Source organism: Bubalus kerabau, chromosome 16 (genome assembly GCF_029407905.1).
Source record: "Bubalus kerabau isolate K-KA32 ecotype Philippines breed swamp buffalo chromosome 16, PCC_UOA_SB_1v2, whole genome shotgun sequence".
NCBI classification, from domain to species: domain Eukaryota; kingdom Metazoa; phylum Chordata; class Mammalia; order Artiodactyla; family Bovidae; genus Bubalus; species Bubalus kerabau.
Window position 1 is genome coordinate 34,060,167 of NC_073639.1, and position 16,903 is coordinate 34,077,069.

Genomic DNA, 16,903 nt, shown 5'->3' on the forward strand with positions numbered 1-16,903 from the left:
GACAAGTTTCATCATCTCCTGTCTCTCTCAAAAGGTTTTCTTATTTGTGCAATTTACCAAGCCTTTCTTTCCTCCTCCCTTCCCTTCACCCCCCGACACCTTCAGGGGATGCTGTACCTTATTCTCAGGTCCAAGGACATGCACTCTATAACTCACCACTTCCAAAACCTTGCTGCTTTAATTACCCTCTCCTATCCACATTGTGTAACAAGCAATGTTGCTTTGGCCTCTGCCAAACAAACCAGCCAACGCTCCCTTCCCCATTAGCTGCCTGCCACGCCAGCCTCTCCACACGAGGGACTGCACAGCCAGACTACAGGCTCACTTCTGCCTCGTCGTCCGCATGTCTCTCTCACAACATCTTCACTGCTCTCCATGTGTCTGATCCTTTCTCCTTTGTCTGGCAGATGCTCTGAATAGTCCTTAGTTAAAAGTCTGAAGGAATTGAGTCCACTTGGCTCAGCAAATTCTCTCTGATCCTCCTCTTTTGGACAATATCATGGGACTACTCGAGAAAAACTGGAAGGCACCATGGACTCCATTATCTCCTGCAGAGTGTACTGTCCTCTTTACTTCCCACATGCTTTACCTCTCACCCACTTCACCTCTCACCTACTTCTTCTCCTCCGCATCCACAGCCAAGGCCTTTGCCCAGACCATAACCCCCTCTCTTCTGGACTATCATAAAGCTGAGCACCTGGTTTCCCAATCTGCAGTCCCATCCAGAGGGATATATTCCTAAATGCAAATCTGATCACATCAGTCATCTTCTTTATTTTTTTTTTCTTTCTTTTTTTTTAATTTTATTTTATTTTTAAACTTTACAAAATTGTATTAGTTTTGCCAAATATCAAAATGAATCCGCCATACTGACATTAACTAGTTACTTTCTGGGTTCTGAGAGTAAAAAAGATTTACAAATACTTTTAAGAAAACGTGTCTGTCTACTTCCTAATCTTTCCACAATATATATGAGCACCACTTTTGTTTAACAAGGAAATAATAAAAGTCAAAATATTCTACTCAAGTATCATCTCCTTTAAGAAGCCTTTTCTCCTTTCATAGGCCTAAGAAGTAATGTTCTGCAGGCTGGTCTTCCAGAAAAGGGGTTGGATTCCTCCAAAGTTTCAGGAAAACCAGCAATGGCCCGGTACTTTTGCAATCAGTCCTGGTCAACTGCAATGCTGCTGCTGCTGCTGCTAAGTCGCTTCAGTCGTGTCCAACTCTGTGCAACCCCATAGACGGCCTCCCACCAGGCTCCCCCGTCCCTGGGATTCTCCAGGCAAAAACACTGGAGTGGGTTGCCATTTCCTTCTCCAATGCATGAAAGTGAAAACTGCAATGTTTGGACCCAAATTCCCTGACGAAGCCAGGGGGCGGGGGGATGGTGTTCTACCTGCACAATCACTTGCTGGTTGAATGAATGAGTGCACAGAGATGTGGCAACAGATCAAGATCACAAAACTCAGTCATTAGAAGAGTACTGGCACCTTTCTTCTTGTCATTTTGAATTTCTGAAACATTTTTTTTAAACCCACAACTTTTTATTTAAAAAAATTTAAACCTACAGAAAGTTGCAAGAAGTGTACGATGATCACCCATACATTCCTCTCACTCAGTTACAGCCATTTTTTAAAACACATTTTGCCACACTTGCTTCCTCCCTCCTTTCTCCCCTGTCTTACTCACCTCTTCTTATATCCTTACCTTCTTTTTATTAAAAAAAAATAATTTTGCCTGAACTACCTGAGAACTACTTGCAGCTACTTTAATACTTCACTGCTAAGTACCTTAGTATGTATCTCCTAAGGCTACACGACCAAATATAATTATGACATTTAGGGATATGACACACAATACTCTTCTCTAACAAAGACCATATTCAAATTTCCCCAAATGTCCCGATAAAGCTATTCCCAATTGCATTAGAGGATCAATAAAGGAAGAGTTGCTGCATTTGGTTGTATGTTAGCTTAGTCTATCTTAATCTAAAACAATTCTCTAGCCTTTTTTTCTTTCATGACATTAACATTTTTGAAGACTCGAAGGTAGCTGTTTTGCAGAATGTTAAAACTTAGCTTTAAAAGAAATGATTTAGTCTCTCTGTGTCACCTACTGTCCAGGCTTTGCTGTTGGACTTCATGCTGGTATTCTGAATCTATTTATAGCAGAACTTATTTAAAATTGAAATACAGAACTGTAGAGTTGGAAGAAGGCTCAGAGATTTATTCTCACAAATGCCCTCTGATTATAGATGAGGAAAGTGAAACCCAGAAGACTTATGGAAATTGCTCAGAGCGAGGTTTAAAATAGAGATCTGCCCTCCTTCTCCTCAGTGACCTTTCTGCCACATTACATTCTCTCCCGGGACATCTTCTGCTGGATGACGAGAAGCATTTCAGGCTATTTTTATACCCTGAGTATAAGCTTAACATGCTACTGTTGGTTATTTCCAAAATTAAAATAAAGTCTCCTAAGGTGTTCTTTGGGCTTCCCTGGTGTTTCAGCTGATAAAGAATCCGCCTGCAATGTGGGACACCTGGGTTCGATCCCTGGGTTGGGAAGATACCCTGGAGGAGGACATGGCAACCCACTCCAGTATTTTTGCCTGGAGAATCCCTAGAGAAGGACTGAGGAGCCTGGAGATTCCCTGGAGAAGGGAAAGGCTACCGGCTCAAGTATTCTGGCCTGGAGAATTTCATGGACTATCCATGGCATCACAAAGAGTTGTACACGACTGAGCGACTTTCACTTTCACTTTTCAAGGTATTCTTTATAAATCAGCATTCCTCTTCTCTTACTGCCTGAATCACCGTTTTAAATGCCATAGGTACCAACTAGGTAGAACAGCTTTTTCTGAGACAAGTCCACTGCAGTTAGCTGTGGCAAGAACAAGGGGATACAAACACAAGGACGCACCCAGGCTGTGCGTGCAATCGGAGCATCATGTTGTGGAGTCAGTTTTGGCTCCAGTTCTTTGAGTTATTAATTCTGTAATCTTGGACAAATCATTAATTCTCTCCTAGAGTCTTTTTCTCTCATGTGTAAAACAGGAGATTAATATAGATTGTTATGGGGGAACAAATGAAATTATCAAAGGGAATGCTATTAGCAAAGCACCAACATACTTCCTGGCACCCTACAAATTCTAGTTCCCTTCCCAATTCTCAGGCTGTATACGGGCAAAAATCCCCTTGAAATTACAATAGGCAGGCAAGGCCGTGCTGGAGTTCAACATACTCTCTCAATATGATCATTCTGACCCACAACAGTGTTTCTTCCATCTTTGCTGTTTCCTCATTTTGTTTTTTAATTTTTAATTCTATTTATTTATTGACCATACTGGACATTCAAAAAATAAGGAACACTTCCTGAACCTGCATGTCATCCTTGTGCAGGGGCCACATTAATCTTCTCTGTATCGTTTCAATTTTAGTATATGTGCAGCCGAAGTGAGGACTGCTGTTTCCTCATTTTGGCACAAGATATAAGAATTGGCACTTAAGAATAATGCTGTAAAAAAAAAATATATATATATATACAGTATATATATATATATGTGTGTGTATGTTTAAACACAGAACATTTAATGCAGTTGTAATGGCAAACTGGGCAAGCAGCAGATATACAACTCCTATTTCATGCTTAACAAGGACATGGAAATGGTGGGTGAAATTGGTCCAAAATATTTAAATCATTATTTCTTTCCCTTCCTTTTTCTGCCAACTGTGCATTGCCAAATTTGCAAATGCTGTGTATTAATTAAATGTAAGAATAATGTGACTCCACTGGAAACATAATTCTTTTTGTGAAGGCAGAACAGATGTGGCTGAACCCTGGCAGTACTGTCAGGACACCTGCAAGTGACACAGGCAAGAAAGGAGGAGCCCTCATTCGGGGCTCACATGCAGCCAGTTTACTTGGATGACACTGTTTCAGGCTTTAAGATACCGTGATTTTTCGTTACTGACGGGTAAGTAGCTCCTGTCTGAGCCCAGTGAGGTGCTCCGGTACCCTGGCCCACCCTTGTTCCTCTCCGCATCTAGCAACTGAAGGGCATACCCGCACACTCTGCTCCAGCACTGTGTCTGGTGTGCTTAGTCACTCAGTCGTGTCCGATTCTTTGTGACCCTGTGGACTGTAGCCCTCCAGGATCCTCTGTCCATGGGATTCTCCAGGCAAGAATACTGGAGTGGGTTGCTATTTCCTTCTCCATGCCTGGTGTCTGCCTGATTCTCTTTTTTATTTCAGACAGCAGCATCTGTCTAACCACTCCTAGGCATGGCTGGTCACTGGCTATCATGGTTATTCCAGCACTTTCATTTTGCATTTCCAAAGACAGCTTCATTTACAGAGCATCTGTATGTATGTGTATGTTCAAAGTATGTGTGCGCACGCATGTGTGTGTATTTTGAAAAGGAAGTGAATACAACAAAATTTTACTTCTTCGAAAACAAGAAAACTTTGTAATGGGTCCTGTTACCTCACAGTCTCAATCAGATGCAGGTATGATTCTGATTTATTAGGCATTCTGTTCTTCATTCCCATCAATCTAAAAATGGCTTCCTTCTTTTACTGTCTGATGGAGCCTCTCACCTTTCTAAAGCATATCATCCTCCCTACCCCTCGAAAGAGAGAAAGCCAATTCCCCATGCTAACAAGAGTAGAACATTCTTGAATAGGAGGTATGGCATCTTAAAAATACATCTAATGACCTCAAAATGTCATCTATAATACAAAATGTCAATGCTTAGAGTATCAAAATAACATATTATAGAGAAAATATATTTTTACCTTACAAGGAATGAAAAATAATTCATTATGTGGCTAAATAAAAGCTCAGGAGTAAGGCTAACCTAGATAACATAAAAATCAAGAAAAGAGTATAGTGTTTAAACAAAACCAAACCACATTTTTAAAAACTTAATAGAAATTATGATTTTAATAAGTCAGAATAGAAAATTCCATGACTGGTTAAAAGTGACTTCTCGAGAAACTGGATTTTCATCAATATGTATGGTACTTACAATGGCAAGTTGGTTATTATGTAGTTTTTAGTATTGTTCTTACAGATATTTATCTTTCCCTTTAGAACTACCTCCAAAAGCTAAAAATGTTGAGAGCTAAAAATTTTAAAGTATTCTAGTGTATAACTCACCCATTATACATGACTCTTTTCAGAATTTTATAAAAAGAAAATAGCACAAGACACACCTATTTCATCACAAAACACAGAAAAAGAATGTCCACCTGCATAGGTCCAGGAATGCAAGACAGAACTCTCTCTATGTTCTCAGAGGTCACCTCTACGTCGTTCACAGCAACGAGGACATCACCTGAAAACATGACCACAATGAAAGACAGTTGTGTGAGTATCCAAAACTGAAAAAGATCTGGAGTTGGAACATTAAAAAGTATCTAATCTGACCTTCCAAATGCAGTACAAAATGTGGTGCAGACATTCAGGGACTTGCTCAAGATTATAAAACTCTTGAGTGGCAGAGCTAATCTACCACCCCACTCTTAAACTATAATGCAGCCCAACACTGCACCATAACTAAATATAACCTATGAATGTTTAAAGAGATGAATATTCTTATTTTTTTCTACAGTTGGGAGAATTATATCAACCCAAGGGACAAATGGAAAATTTGTAGCATTAAGCAAGTATTACACTTAACAAAATTTAATCTAAACACTTAGACCCACACAGTAAAAAAATTCAGCTGAAATTTTAATTAAATCCATGTGGTACATCCAAACTCAAAATGCTGGGTATTCACTGTTATTACTGATCTTTGTCTACACACAGCATTTTGTTTCAAAAGCCCCCAACTACAATAAAATCTACAGCATGTTTCAGTTAAAATATCCTTTTTCATGACTTTCCGTTAAATGTGTATATTATCAAATCAAGTGGTTTTAATAAAATAAAGATCAGTGTTAAATTTGGAAATTTACTCTCAAAACATGAAGGTAATATCTAAACACCAGTGAACTGCAATACACATAACAAGGTTATTTTTTCTCATCATTCTTACTGATAGGACATACATTAAATAATTACAACCATTCATTAATTCATCCAACAAACACTTATTGTATGCCAGGTACTGTTCTAGGCACTGCAGATAGAGAATGAACAAAACAGAAAAAAATCTCTATACATATGGAGCTGAATATTCTTTGGAGAAGACAAAATAAACAGGCATATAGATAAAACAGTGTTGTCAGACAACTCTCTATTGACCTCTCATGCTTTTCTGTATCTTACAAACCAAGGAACTCAAAGTCTTTGTTCTGAATTATCTTTTCAAGATTGTACAGAGAACAGTTTTGGATGAAATAGTGTCTCCCTCCAGAGCAAAAGTACAGAATAATAAGGATAACTTCTCCCTCAGTGTCTTATTATTAATAATTGTTCTTTATAAAAGATTTAGGCTTCCTAAACTCAAGTTCCTTTCCTTTAAAGCAAACCCACTAGTGTGTGTAGGTGTCACTTGGTCCTCTTCATGATGACCTTTGAGAAAGAGGGCTGGGGAACAGGTGAAACTGTCATTACTTTACCCACTGCTGTTCTTCCCCTCCTCTCTCTGCCTTCGTTCCTTGGTTTCCTTGATATGCTGTCATATGGAAAAGGGGCAAAGTGCAGAGTGAGCAGGAGTTTCTTAGGCCAGCCCTGTGAGAGCCTGCAATGACCTGCCTAGGTTTAGATGCTCAAGAAATGCCGTTCAATGCATTGGGTTTGGCCACCAAGTCTGACATGATGGTTCACTATTGTAGCACTTTGAGCAACCTCATAACTTTTCTTAAAAGTTGAGAATTTTGAGATGTATAGAAATATCGAATCACTATGCTATATAATAGGAACCAACACAGTGCTGTAGGTCGTTTACACTTACAAAACAAATAAACAAACAAACTCATAGAAAAAGAAAATGCATTTGTGGTTATCAGAGGCAGGGAAGCTGGGAAGGGGAAACTTGGATGAAGTTGGTCAAAAGGTACAAATTTCCAGTTATAAGATAAATAAGTATTAGTAATGTAATATATGACATAAGTATAATTAATTGTTCCAGTATGTTACATAACAAAGGTGTTTAGAAAGTAAATCCCAAGAGTTTTCATCACACACAAAAATTCTTTTTCTACTTCTTTAACTTTGTACCTATATGAAATGATGCATACTCACTAAACATTACCACTTATTATGGTAATCATTTTATAAGTCAATTTATTATGCTGTACACCTTAAACTTCTATAGTGCTTTATGTCAGTTATATCTCAATCATACTGGAAGAAAAGAAAGAACTTGCAAACTAAACTTCCAACTTTAGTTCAACTTGGAAAAATAAAAAAGCAACATACTCCCTTAATTATTTTTAAACAAGAGATTAAATAAGTGTACTATATAACATTATTTATACCTATACTGATTTTTAAAAGGAAGAAAGGAAGAGAAGGAGAAAGGGAGAGGAGGAGAGAAAGAAAGAAAATAATGAAAGAAAAAGAGGGAGAAGGAAGGAAGGGGGGGCAAGGGAAAGATGAAGGAATTTGAACACAATACAGGAGTACTGATGTAAAACAAAACCACTTCTGGATGATACCAACCATGAGTTCTACTGTCTGTAGATTACTCTGTCCTCAGGACACTTAAATAGTGAAACAATTTAAAACTTGTTCCTTTGAACTAAAACCACCTGATAATGTCACAAATGACTCCTTTCCTCCCCGCCCCACACCCTAATGAATACAGTTCTGTAGTTGAGTACTGTAGGAAGTGTAGTCTGAAAGCACCATGTCCAGCAAACCTCTAAAAATAGGAGACATGAATCATCACAAAAGACATGAAAATTAATCCTAGAACAACTGTAGTATGTACACAATATTTTAAAATGTTTAGTAGAAAACTGTTTCTTTCTATAAAGAGTTATATCTCCTTTCCATTTCCCAGATATTTGTTTTCCTTGTGTTTTTCTGAGCACCTCCTGTGAGGTGAGTCAGAGATGGCAGGCTTCCTGGATATCACATCACTGCAGTGGGCAGCCTGTGCCCCAGGAAAGCTCTTTCTCAACAAGTGCATGGGAGTCATTAGTATGCATGGTGCCATCTCAAAGGCTGAAAGGAAATGAAATGCATGAATTGGTTTGAACTGTTAAATAAGCAATAGTCTGAGGATTATTGATGGGTAGAAATAAGAGGGAAAATCTACCAAGTTAATCAAGAGATACATTCAAGAATCAAATAAAACCTAAAGAGAGAAGGTTAGTTTATCATAATGCTTAAGTCAATTCCTCAATGTAAAGTTTATTATTTCAGAACACCCATCAATTTCTCAACATCTACTTATATCAAATGACAAATGTGTACTGAGGCGTACTAACTACATTAGGCATCAGGGACTATGGAAATATATATGCAAAAGTTAGTTTACCGTTCCACTAACATTATATGCAAAATGAATACATAATTTAAGAAATTACTTTTGAACAAAATTATTACACATAAATGTATGAAAAAGAGAGGACACACACCAAAATGCTGTCTTTGGGTGACTGGACTTTTTCTTTGCTTTGTTTTATTACATTTTCTAAATGGTCTACGATAAGCATATATTATTACTACTGCAAAGAAAAAAATAATACTCATATGTTATAAAAAAAATAAAAAACACACACTGTGGTAGGCAGAATAGTCCTCCAAAAATGTCTACATCCTAATCTCTAAAATCTGTGAATATGTTACTTTACATAGCTAAGAGACTTTTCAGATGTAATTAAGTAACATGAGATTGGGAGATTAATCAAGTGAGTCCCATGTAATCAAAGGATCTTTAAAGGAATGAGGCAGGAAAGTCAGTCAGAGAAAGACTTCAAGATGCTGCACCGCCAGCTTTGAAGATGGAGTTAGGGACCACAAGGCTAGGAATGCTTGCCAAGGAAAGGAGTTCTCTAGAAGCTTGCCAAGGAAAGGAGTTCTCCCTTGGAGACTCCAGACTGAATGCAGCCCTTGTGGACACATGCATTGATTGTAGTGTAGGAAAACACATTTTAGACTTCTGATTTCCAAAACTGTAAGATGATAAATTTGTGCTGTTTTGAACCACCAGGTCTGGTAATTTGTCACAGTAGCAACAGGAAATTAATATACCCACTGAACAACATAAAGCAACCTTGACTAAGCACCAAATGAGAGTCAGAGACCAAGAATGCTAAAGAACAGATGGATATACAAGGCAGCTTTGGAGGTCATCGGGGAAAGAAAAAATCAGTCCTGTTAGAAGTGAGTATTTAATGTACAGGAGGACTGGAAAATACGTATGAGACGGGGGGGTGGGGTGGGGTGGGATCAGATTGTGAATTTAAATTGTTCATTTAAATTAAGCTGAATTTGACTTAAGAGGGGAAAGCATTTGGTTTTTTAAGCAGTTACATACTGCCATTTTATTCATTAAAGTTAATGCATTTACTGACAGAATCTTCAGTTTTGAGAGAATAAAAACTACTATATTTTTTAACTTCAATATCAATCCCTCAACTATAATACTTAAGCACTAAACTAGAGAAAATCAAGGTCCCTCCCAACCTACCATTCTAGAGTTCCTTGACTAATGATAGCACAAATATTGTAACTACTAATATTGTACAGAATATTAAGTAATAATAACTTATTTATTAAGTAATATTAAGTAATAATAACTACTAATATTATGAAGTGAAGTGAAGTCGCTCAGTTGTGTCCGACTTTTTGCAATTGCATGGATTGTAGCCCACCAGGCTCCTCGGTCCATGAGATTTTCCAGGCATCAATACTGGAATAGGTTGCCGTTTCCTTCTCCAGGGGATCTTCCTGACCCAGGGATGGAACCTGGGTCTCCTGCATTGTAGGCAGACGCTTTACCATTTGAGCTATCAGGGAAGCCCATGTAAAATTTAATATGATATTAAAATATCATATTCTCAGAAGATGATGGATAAGAAACTATTGTAAGGTTTTAATTTCTCATTAAAATAGAAAATAACACTACAGAAATGTTGGAAAAAAACCACTGATGACTATAAATTATTTATGGCACTAATTGTCATTGTTCAGTCACTCAGTCGTGTCCAACTCTTTGCAACCCCATGGACTGTAGCCCACCAAGCTCCTTTGTCCATGCGATTCTCCAGGCAAGAATACTTGAGTGGGTGGCCATTCCTTTCTCCAAGGGATCTTCCCAACCCAGGGATTGAACCTGGGTCTCCTGCATTGGCAGATGGGTTCTTAACCAGCTGAGCCACTTATAGCCATGATTAATTTTGAAAATTATTTTTAGTCTTTACCTCTGTTCACACAAAGGAGTCATCAGGAATTATTTTTTGCTTTTAAATCTCTCAAGTAATAAGAATTTTTATGCTGGTTATATAGTTTTTAGAATTATAACTTTAATGGTCAAATAACAAATAATTTATAATTATTAAATTATAATTTAAATAACCATACTGTTGGCCTGACATTTTCATGTTTTTTGTTTTTTATTCTAACTAAAAAATGCTTCAACAAATGTTTTCATGCACATAGTTTTTCCTCTTTTTACATCAGGGGTCAGCAGACTTTTTCTGAAAAGGCTCAGATCAGTAAATACATTAGGCTCTGCAGGCCATATGGTCTTTGTTGCAACTCTTCAACTTTGACATTGTAGCTTTAAAGCAGCAATCAACAAATGAATGTAGCTGTGTTCCAATAAAATTTTATTTATGAACACTGATGTCTGCATTTCATAAAGTTTTCATATGTCATAAAATATCACTCTTTTGATTTGTTTTCTAACCATTGAAAAAGGTTAAAACCATTCTCAGTTTGCAGACTGCACAAAAATGGGTGGTGAGTTCATTGCAAAGACAGAATTTTAAGAGATTTTAGGCTGGTGGGCCTGACTTGATCTGCTGAGATGGCTTGCAGGTGTGTCTTATAGATGACTTCTTGAGAACAAATGTTTCAAAATGGATTCACTGGATTAAACAGTACATTGTGGTAGCTTATTTCCCAATTACATTTTTGAAAGGATTAAATCATTTCTTTTTTGTTTCAAAGGGAAATCTTTTGGCACTCCCCACCCACTCAAGTGAGCAACATGGTTAAGTGAAAGAGCTCTGTGAACAGAATTCACAACCCATAGATCCCAGCTTTATCACTGACTGGCTGGCTGGCTGTTCTTGGATAAGGAACATGACACCTCTGGTGCTCACCCACGGAGGGAAGTAACTGCACCAGACTCTCTCTACAAGGGCCTAAAATCTCTTAAAATTCTCTTTCCAATGAAGTCACTGCTTCAGTGTCTTTACTAGTGGATCAAGTACCATGGGTAAAAATATGGGGGATAAATTATATGAGAGAAGAGAGACAAGTAAGTAGAATTATTTTCATTAAACATATAGAAATGGGGACTTCCCTGGAGGTCCAGGGGTTGGGACTCTGTGCTTCCACTGCAGGGGACCTGGGTTTGATCCCTGGTCGGGGAACTAGGATCCCACAAGCCACACGGTACAGTCAAAAATAAACAAATAAATAAAAGTAATTTTACTTGGGGATTGTAAATATAGGAAAACAAAGAATATCAAAGTGTTACAACTATAATGGGAGAAGACAAAAATGTATACCAAATAACAGTCTACCAAAGATTAGATAGTAAAATCACACATTCAGTTCAGTTCAGTCGCTCAGTCATGTCTGACTCTTTGCGACCCCATGAATCACAGCATGCCAGGCCTCCCTGTCCATCACCAACTCACAGAGTTCACTCAAACTCATGTCCATTGAGTTGGTGATGCCATCCAGCCATCTCATCCTCTGTCGTCCCCTTCTCCTCCTGCCCCCAATCCCTCCCAGGATCAGAGTCTTTTCCAATGGGTCAACTCCTCGTATGAGGTGGCCAAAGTATTGGAGTTTCAGCTTCAACATCAGTCCTTCCAATGAACACCCAGGACTGATTTCCTTTAGGATGGACTGGTTGGATCTCCTTGCAGTCCAAGGGACTCTCAAGAGCCTTCTCCAACACCACAGTTCAAAAGCATCAATTCTTTGGCGCTCAGCTTTGTTCACAGCCCAACTCTCACATCCATACATGACATGTTCATAAAACCCAAAGCTATCTTTTCAAAAGAGAGCTTCAGATATTTTAATTGCAAACCCCCAATGTCTGTCAACAGTGGAATGGAAAAATAAATAGTATGCATTCATACAATGGATTACTACACAGTGACAACATTCACATGTCTCATAGACTATAAACTAAAGAAAACAGAAACAAGAGAATACACACCATATACTTCCATATACATGAAGCTAAAGAAGAGGTGAAATCAACTGTTGCTAGAAAACTTCTGACTTTTAGAAGATTATCTTTGGTGGGTGTACCAATAAGGAGGATGCACCATGGAGCATATGGGTACCCACCTGGGTTGCAGTTACAAAGGTATATAGATACGTTAAAATTCACTGAGTATTCATTTAAGATTTGGGCATGTTATAGAGTAACACCTCAATTTAAATGATTTTTAAAAGTATATCAAAAAGCGCTTCCAGAATTTTTTTAAAATTTAAAAGCAAAACAGCACAAATACTATATAAAACAAATCTATTTAGTGACCACAGGGGAGCATATCAGAAGTTGATACAAAAAGAACTTGAAATAAAAACTTTGTTTATTCTTCATCAGAAATAGTCTTCAGGGTATGCAGGGTCTAGAATACCAATGTGTACTTTTTCTAACCCTATCCTTCCCAATCCTTAAAAGAACACCTAATTTTAAATGACTTGGATAATAATCTTGAAGAAAAAAAAATAAAACACAGATGATAGCCAGTTTCTAGGATGGAGATAAAAGGAGAACTTATGCTTGCTCTTGACCAAGATGGGGACCTGCTACAGGTCGTTCAGGAGCAATTAGCTGTCAAACTTTAACAGAAATATAAAAATAAACATGCAAGCCCTTGGCAGCCTGAACAGCAAAAATGGCACCAAGAAAGGGAGCAAAACCCCCAAGAAACCAGCAAAGAAGAGTGAGAATAGAACAGATTTCTGCTGTCGTGAAAAGAAAGAGGAGTCACCAGTCTCACTGTGCTGCTCAAGGGACTTTAGTCAACGGTGGGTCACTCTCCAATGAGCCAAGGGCAGGTCACCTGGAGCAAGCAAGCTCTCATGATCCTCCTGCCTGTAGGGCGACTGCAGTGTGCATGTCACCGTGACAGAAACAAGTGAGAAATTACCACCACAGAAGCACCTTGTGCAATTCAGCAAGGTGCTGTGCATTTAGCAAACTCACCATGACATTAAAATTGTCCATTGATGGGTATGAACACATACCCGACTTGGAACAGGACTTCTGATCCTGATAAATGAGGGCATCTGCCCAATGAAGCATTCAAGGACGAAGGCTCTTTCCTAGCAGTGATTTATATCTCTGGTGTAAGTTAGGTTATGAGGTAATATTCATTATTCACAAGCTTAATACCTATGACTGCTCAGAGAATTTTAAAAAATAAATGCTGAAAAAAAATCATCCATTCTTTATTCCCAAATTATATAATTTTAAAACTATAGGGCTTAATCATAAAATTCAAAACTTGAAAAAGCAGACAACAATCACCCATAAAGCCCCCACACTAATCCAACACCACAGCATTTTGCTGTATTTATATTAACTTCTAATTGTTTTCCCTGCATGTATTTTTTTTTAATTTAATTTTATTTTTTAACTTTACAATATTGTATTGGTTTTGCCATATATTGAAATGAATCTGCCACAGGTATACATGTGTTCCCCATCCTGAACCCTCCTCCCTCCTCCCTCCCCATACCATCCCTCTGGGTCGTCCCAGTGCACCAGCCCAAGCATCCAGTATCGTGCATCGAACCTGGACTGGCAACTCGTTTCATATATGATATTATACATATTTCAATGCCATTCTCCCAAATCATCCCCCCCTCTTCCTCTCCCACAGAGTCCAAAAGACTGTTCTAAACATCAGTGACTCTTTTGCTGTCTCATATACAGGGTTATTGTTACCATCTTTCTAAATTCATTGCAGCACTGTTTATAATAGCCAGGACATGGAAGCAACCTAGATGTCCATCAGCAGATGAATGGATAAGAAAGCTGTGGTACATATACATAATGGAGTATTACTCATCCATTAAAAAGAATACATTTGAATCAGTTCTAATGAGGTGGATGAAACTGGAGCCTATTATACAGAGTGAAGTAAGCCAGAAAGAAAAACACCAATACAGTATACTAACGCATATATATGGAATTTAGAAAGATGGTAACAATAACCCTGCATGTATTCTTTTTACATAGTTTATTCATTCAGTACATGTTTTTGAGGGCTTATTATGAGCCAAGCATTTTGCCCTGTGCCAAAGATGAAATAATCATTTTATTTCAACAAATTTCCTTTTCTACTTATTTTAAGTTATAATCTTTCTAACTTTTTATTGCTATTTAATACACATGCAGGAAAAGTGCATAAATTGTAGTACAATACATGCTACCTCACTCAGGTTAATAAAGTAGACTACTAGCATCTCGGGTACCTTTAAATTATTTTAACAATAAACAGTAGGCCCACCCTGGTAGTCTTCCTCTCTAGTGGATTCTCTTTCCTCCCATACAGAGGTGCAAAGATCACACCCAGAGGTAACTGGCATTCCTAGGAGGGTCAGCAGACTGGAGCGATTATCAGGGGAAAAGAAATAAGGAACAGGAGGCTCACTGGTCATAACGACCTCTCTGTTAGGTTTCAAGAGAAATGGGTACAAAGAATTTTCGAGATTTGTCTAAAACTCAGTCCAAATGGGTATTCTCAGCAAAGGCCCCAGGTGAATATAAAGAGAGGACATGCGCTGGGGTTTTCCAGCATGTGGGATCCTACAGTTACGGTGGCAATCCTGCAACAACCAGGCAGGATTTCATAAGCAGGGATGCTGGCCTCCTTTCACAGAACTAAAAGAAAAAACCCTAGAGATATTTTGGCCCAATCCTGTAACTTTACACAGAAGGAAAGTGAGGACTTCAGAGAATGTAAGTATGCACTAGCTCCTGTTCCAGGTGCCTGTTACTGCCTAAGTGATCACCTAAAAACTCACTAGCTTCAAATAACAATGATCATTTTTGTAACTATGTGTGAAGATGGATGCTTCCTAGACTTATTGTGGTGATCATTTCAGAGTATACACAAATATAAAATCATTATGCTGTATACCTGAAACTAATATGTCAATTATATCTCAATTAAAAAAAAAAGAAAGAAACAAACACCAACCACCATTTATTATCTCTCCCAGTACTGGGGTGGATGGGGTTCAGCTGAGGTTCTCACTAGGGCTTCTCATGTAGCTGCAGCCAGACAGTGGCTGGGGCTGGAGTTCCCTGGACAGACTCTTCACTCACATCTGGTGGCCGTTGGGAAGGGTAGCTGGGGCCTCAGCTGGGGCCATCAGCCAGAATACTACTACTCAAGGTCTCTTCATGCCGCCTGGGTGTCCTCACAGAACAGTGACAGGCAAGCACTTCCTCACAGAATGGTGACAGGCAAGCAGCATCGCCTGTTTACAATCCCACTTCTTAAGTTACACAGTACTAATTAAGCTGCAGGCGCAGGCCAACCCAGGTTCAAGGCCAGGGAGGCGGGGCAGAGACACCCACTCAGACTATAACTCTCCATGGGAGGAGTATCAAAATACATTTTAAGGAGAGAAAATGGAGATCTTGTTGCAACCAGTTAGAACACACACTCTGCACAGATGCCCTTCCTATAAGATTCCCCCTTGTAAATCCCCATCGTGGCATTTATCACACTGCAGGAAACTGCTTATTTTTGACCCACCTCTTCCACAACAGTTAAGTGAAAGTCACTCAGTCATGTCTGACTCTTTGCAACTCCATGAACTATACAGTCCATGGAATTCTCCAAGCCAGAAGACTAGAGGGGGTAGCCTATCCCTTCTCCAGTGGATCTTCCTGACCCAGGAATCGAACCAGGGTCTCTGAATTGCAGGCAGATTCTTTACTAGCTGAGCCACAAGGGAAGCCCTTCACAACAGTATGAGCTACTTAAGAGGAATAACTGGATCATTAGTGTAACCTTTGTATTCCTGGCATTTAGCAGATGCTCAAAAAATCTGTTACATCAATGACAAACCAAAGTTGGACTTTTAAGTAAAAGATATTTTTAAAATATTTTAAATGGTTTCTAAAGAATCTTAAAAAACTCCTTTATCAAAAGCTCTCAGACTGAGTCAGCTTAAGACCATCAGCTTTGAGAATTGTTAATACCTGTAAGTTTCATTAACAACATAGTCTCGTCTTTAACTAATTTATCTTTAGGTAATAAAGTTGCTATTAATTCAAATATATCCAACAGTTTAAAATGTATCAGCAACACAAAATGCTCATCTTAAACACATATTCAGAATAACTCATAGGTTTATTATTTTCCCTTCAAAATTGGTAGGATATTTTATGACAAATGCCCATAAAAGGAAACTTATTTGTAACACCACTGTTGCTAAATGTGCCAAAGGAAATCATTTAAAAACCACTCCAAGAACTCAGTGTGCTTAAGTCCAAACATACAATTTTAAAGTATTTTTATTCTTAAATTACATATTTTTGTATCATGTTATTGGATATAGGTCATTCAAACCTAAATTATCACTGTACTGTCAATTTTCTTTTTCTTGTCAGCAAATAAAACCAAGATGAAATAAAATTTATAAAAACTCAAAAATTAGTTAAGTTGTTCCCTGGCTGAACAAGGTATGCATGCATATTCAGTGCACTAAAGTGCTTGTCTAAAGAACACTGCTCATTGCAGTACACCATCCTTACAATTTCACCACTGTCCCAAATATCCCAAA

General features: G+C 38.3%; 1 protein-coding gene and 1 non-coding gene across 3 annotated transcripts in view; both read right to left on the bottom strand.

Moving 5' to 3' along the window:
* The window catches only part of INTU (inturned planar cell polarity protein), an 88,307-nt gene that overhangs the window by 55,325 nt on the left and 16,079 nt on the right, over window positions 1–16,903 (bottom strand). For both annotated transcript variants that reach the window (XM_055549654.1, XM_055549655.1), the window contains exon 3: window positions 5,251–5,336. In XM_055549654.1, coding sequence (XP_055405629.1) covers window positions 5,251–5,336 — 86 coding nt within the window. The remainder of the gene's footprint in view (window positions 1–5,250; window positions 5,337–16,903) is intronic.
* Window positions 3,354–3,460, bottom strand: LOC129630471 (U6 spliceosomal RNA). The gene has a single exon (XR_008703726.1). It is a non-coding gene; the product is annotated as a U6 spliceosomal RNA (small nuclear RNA).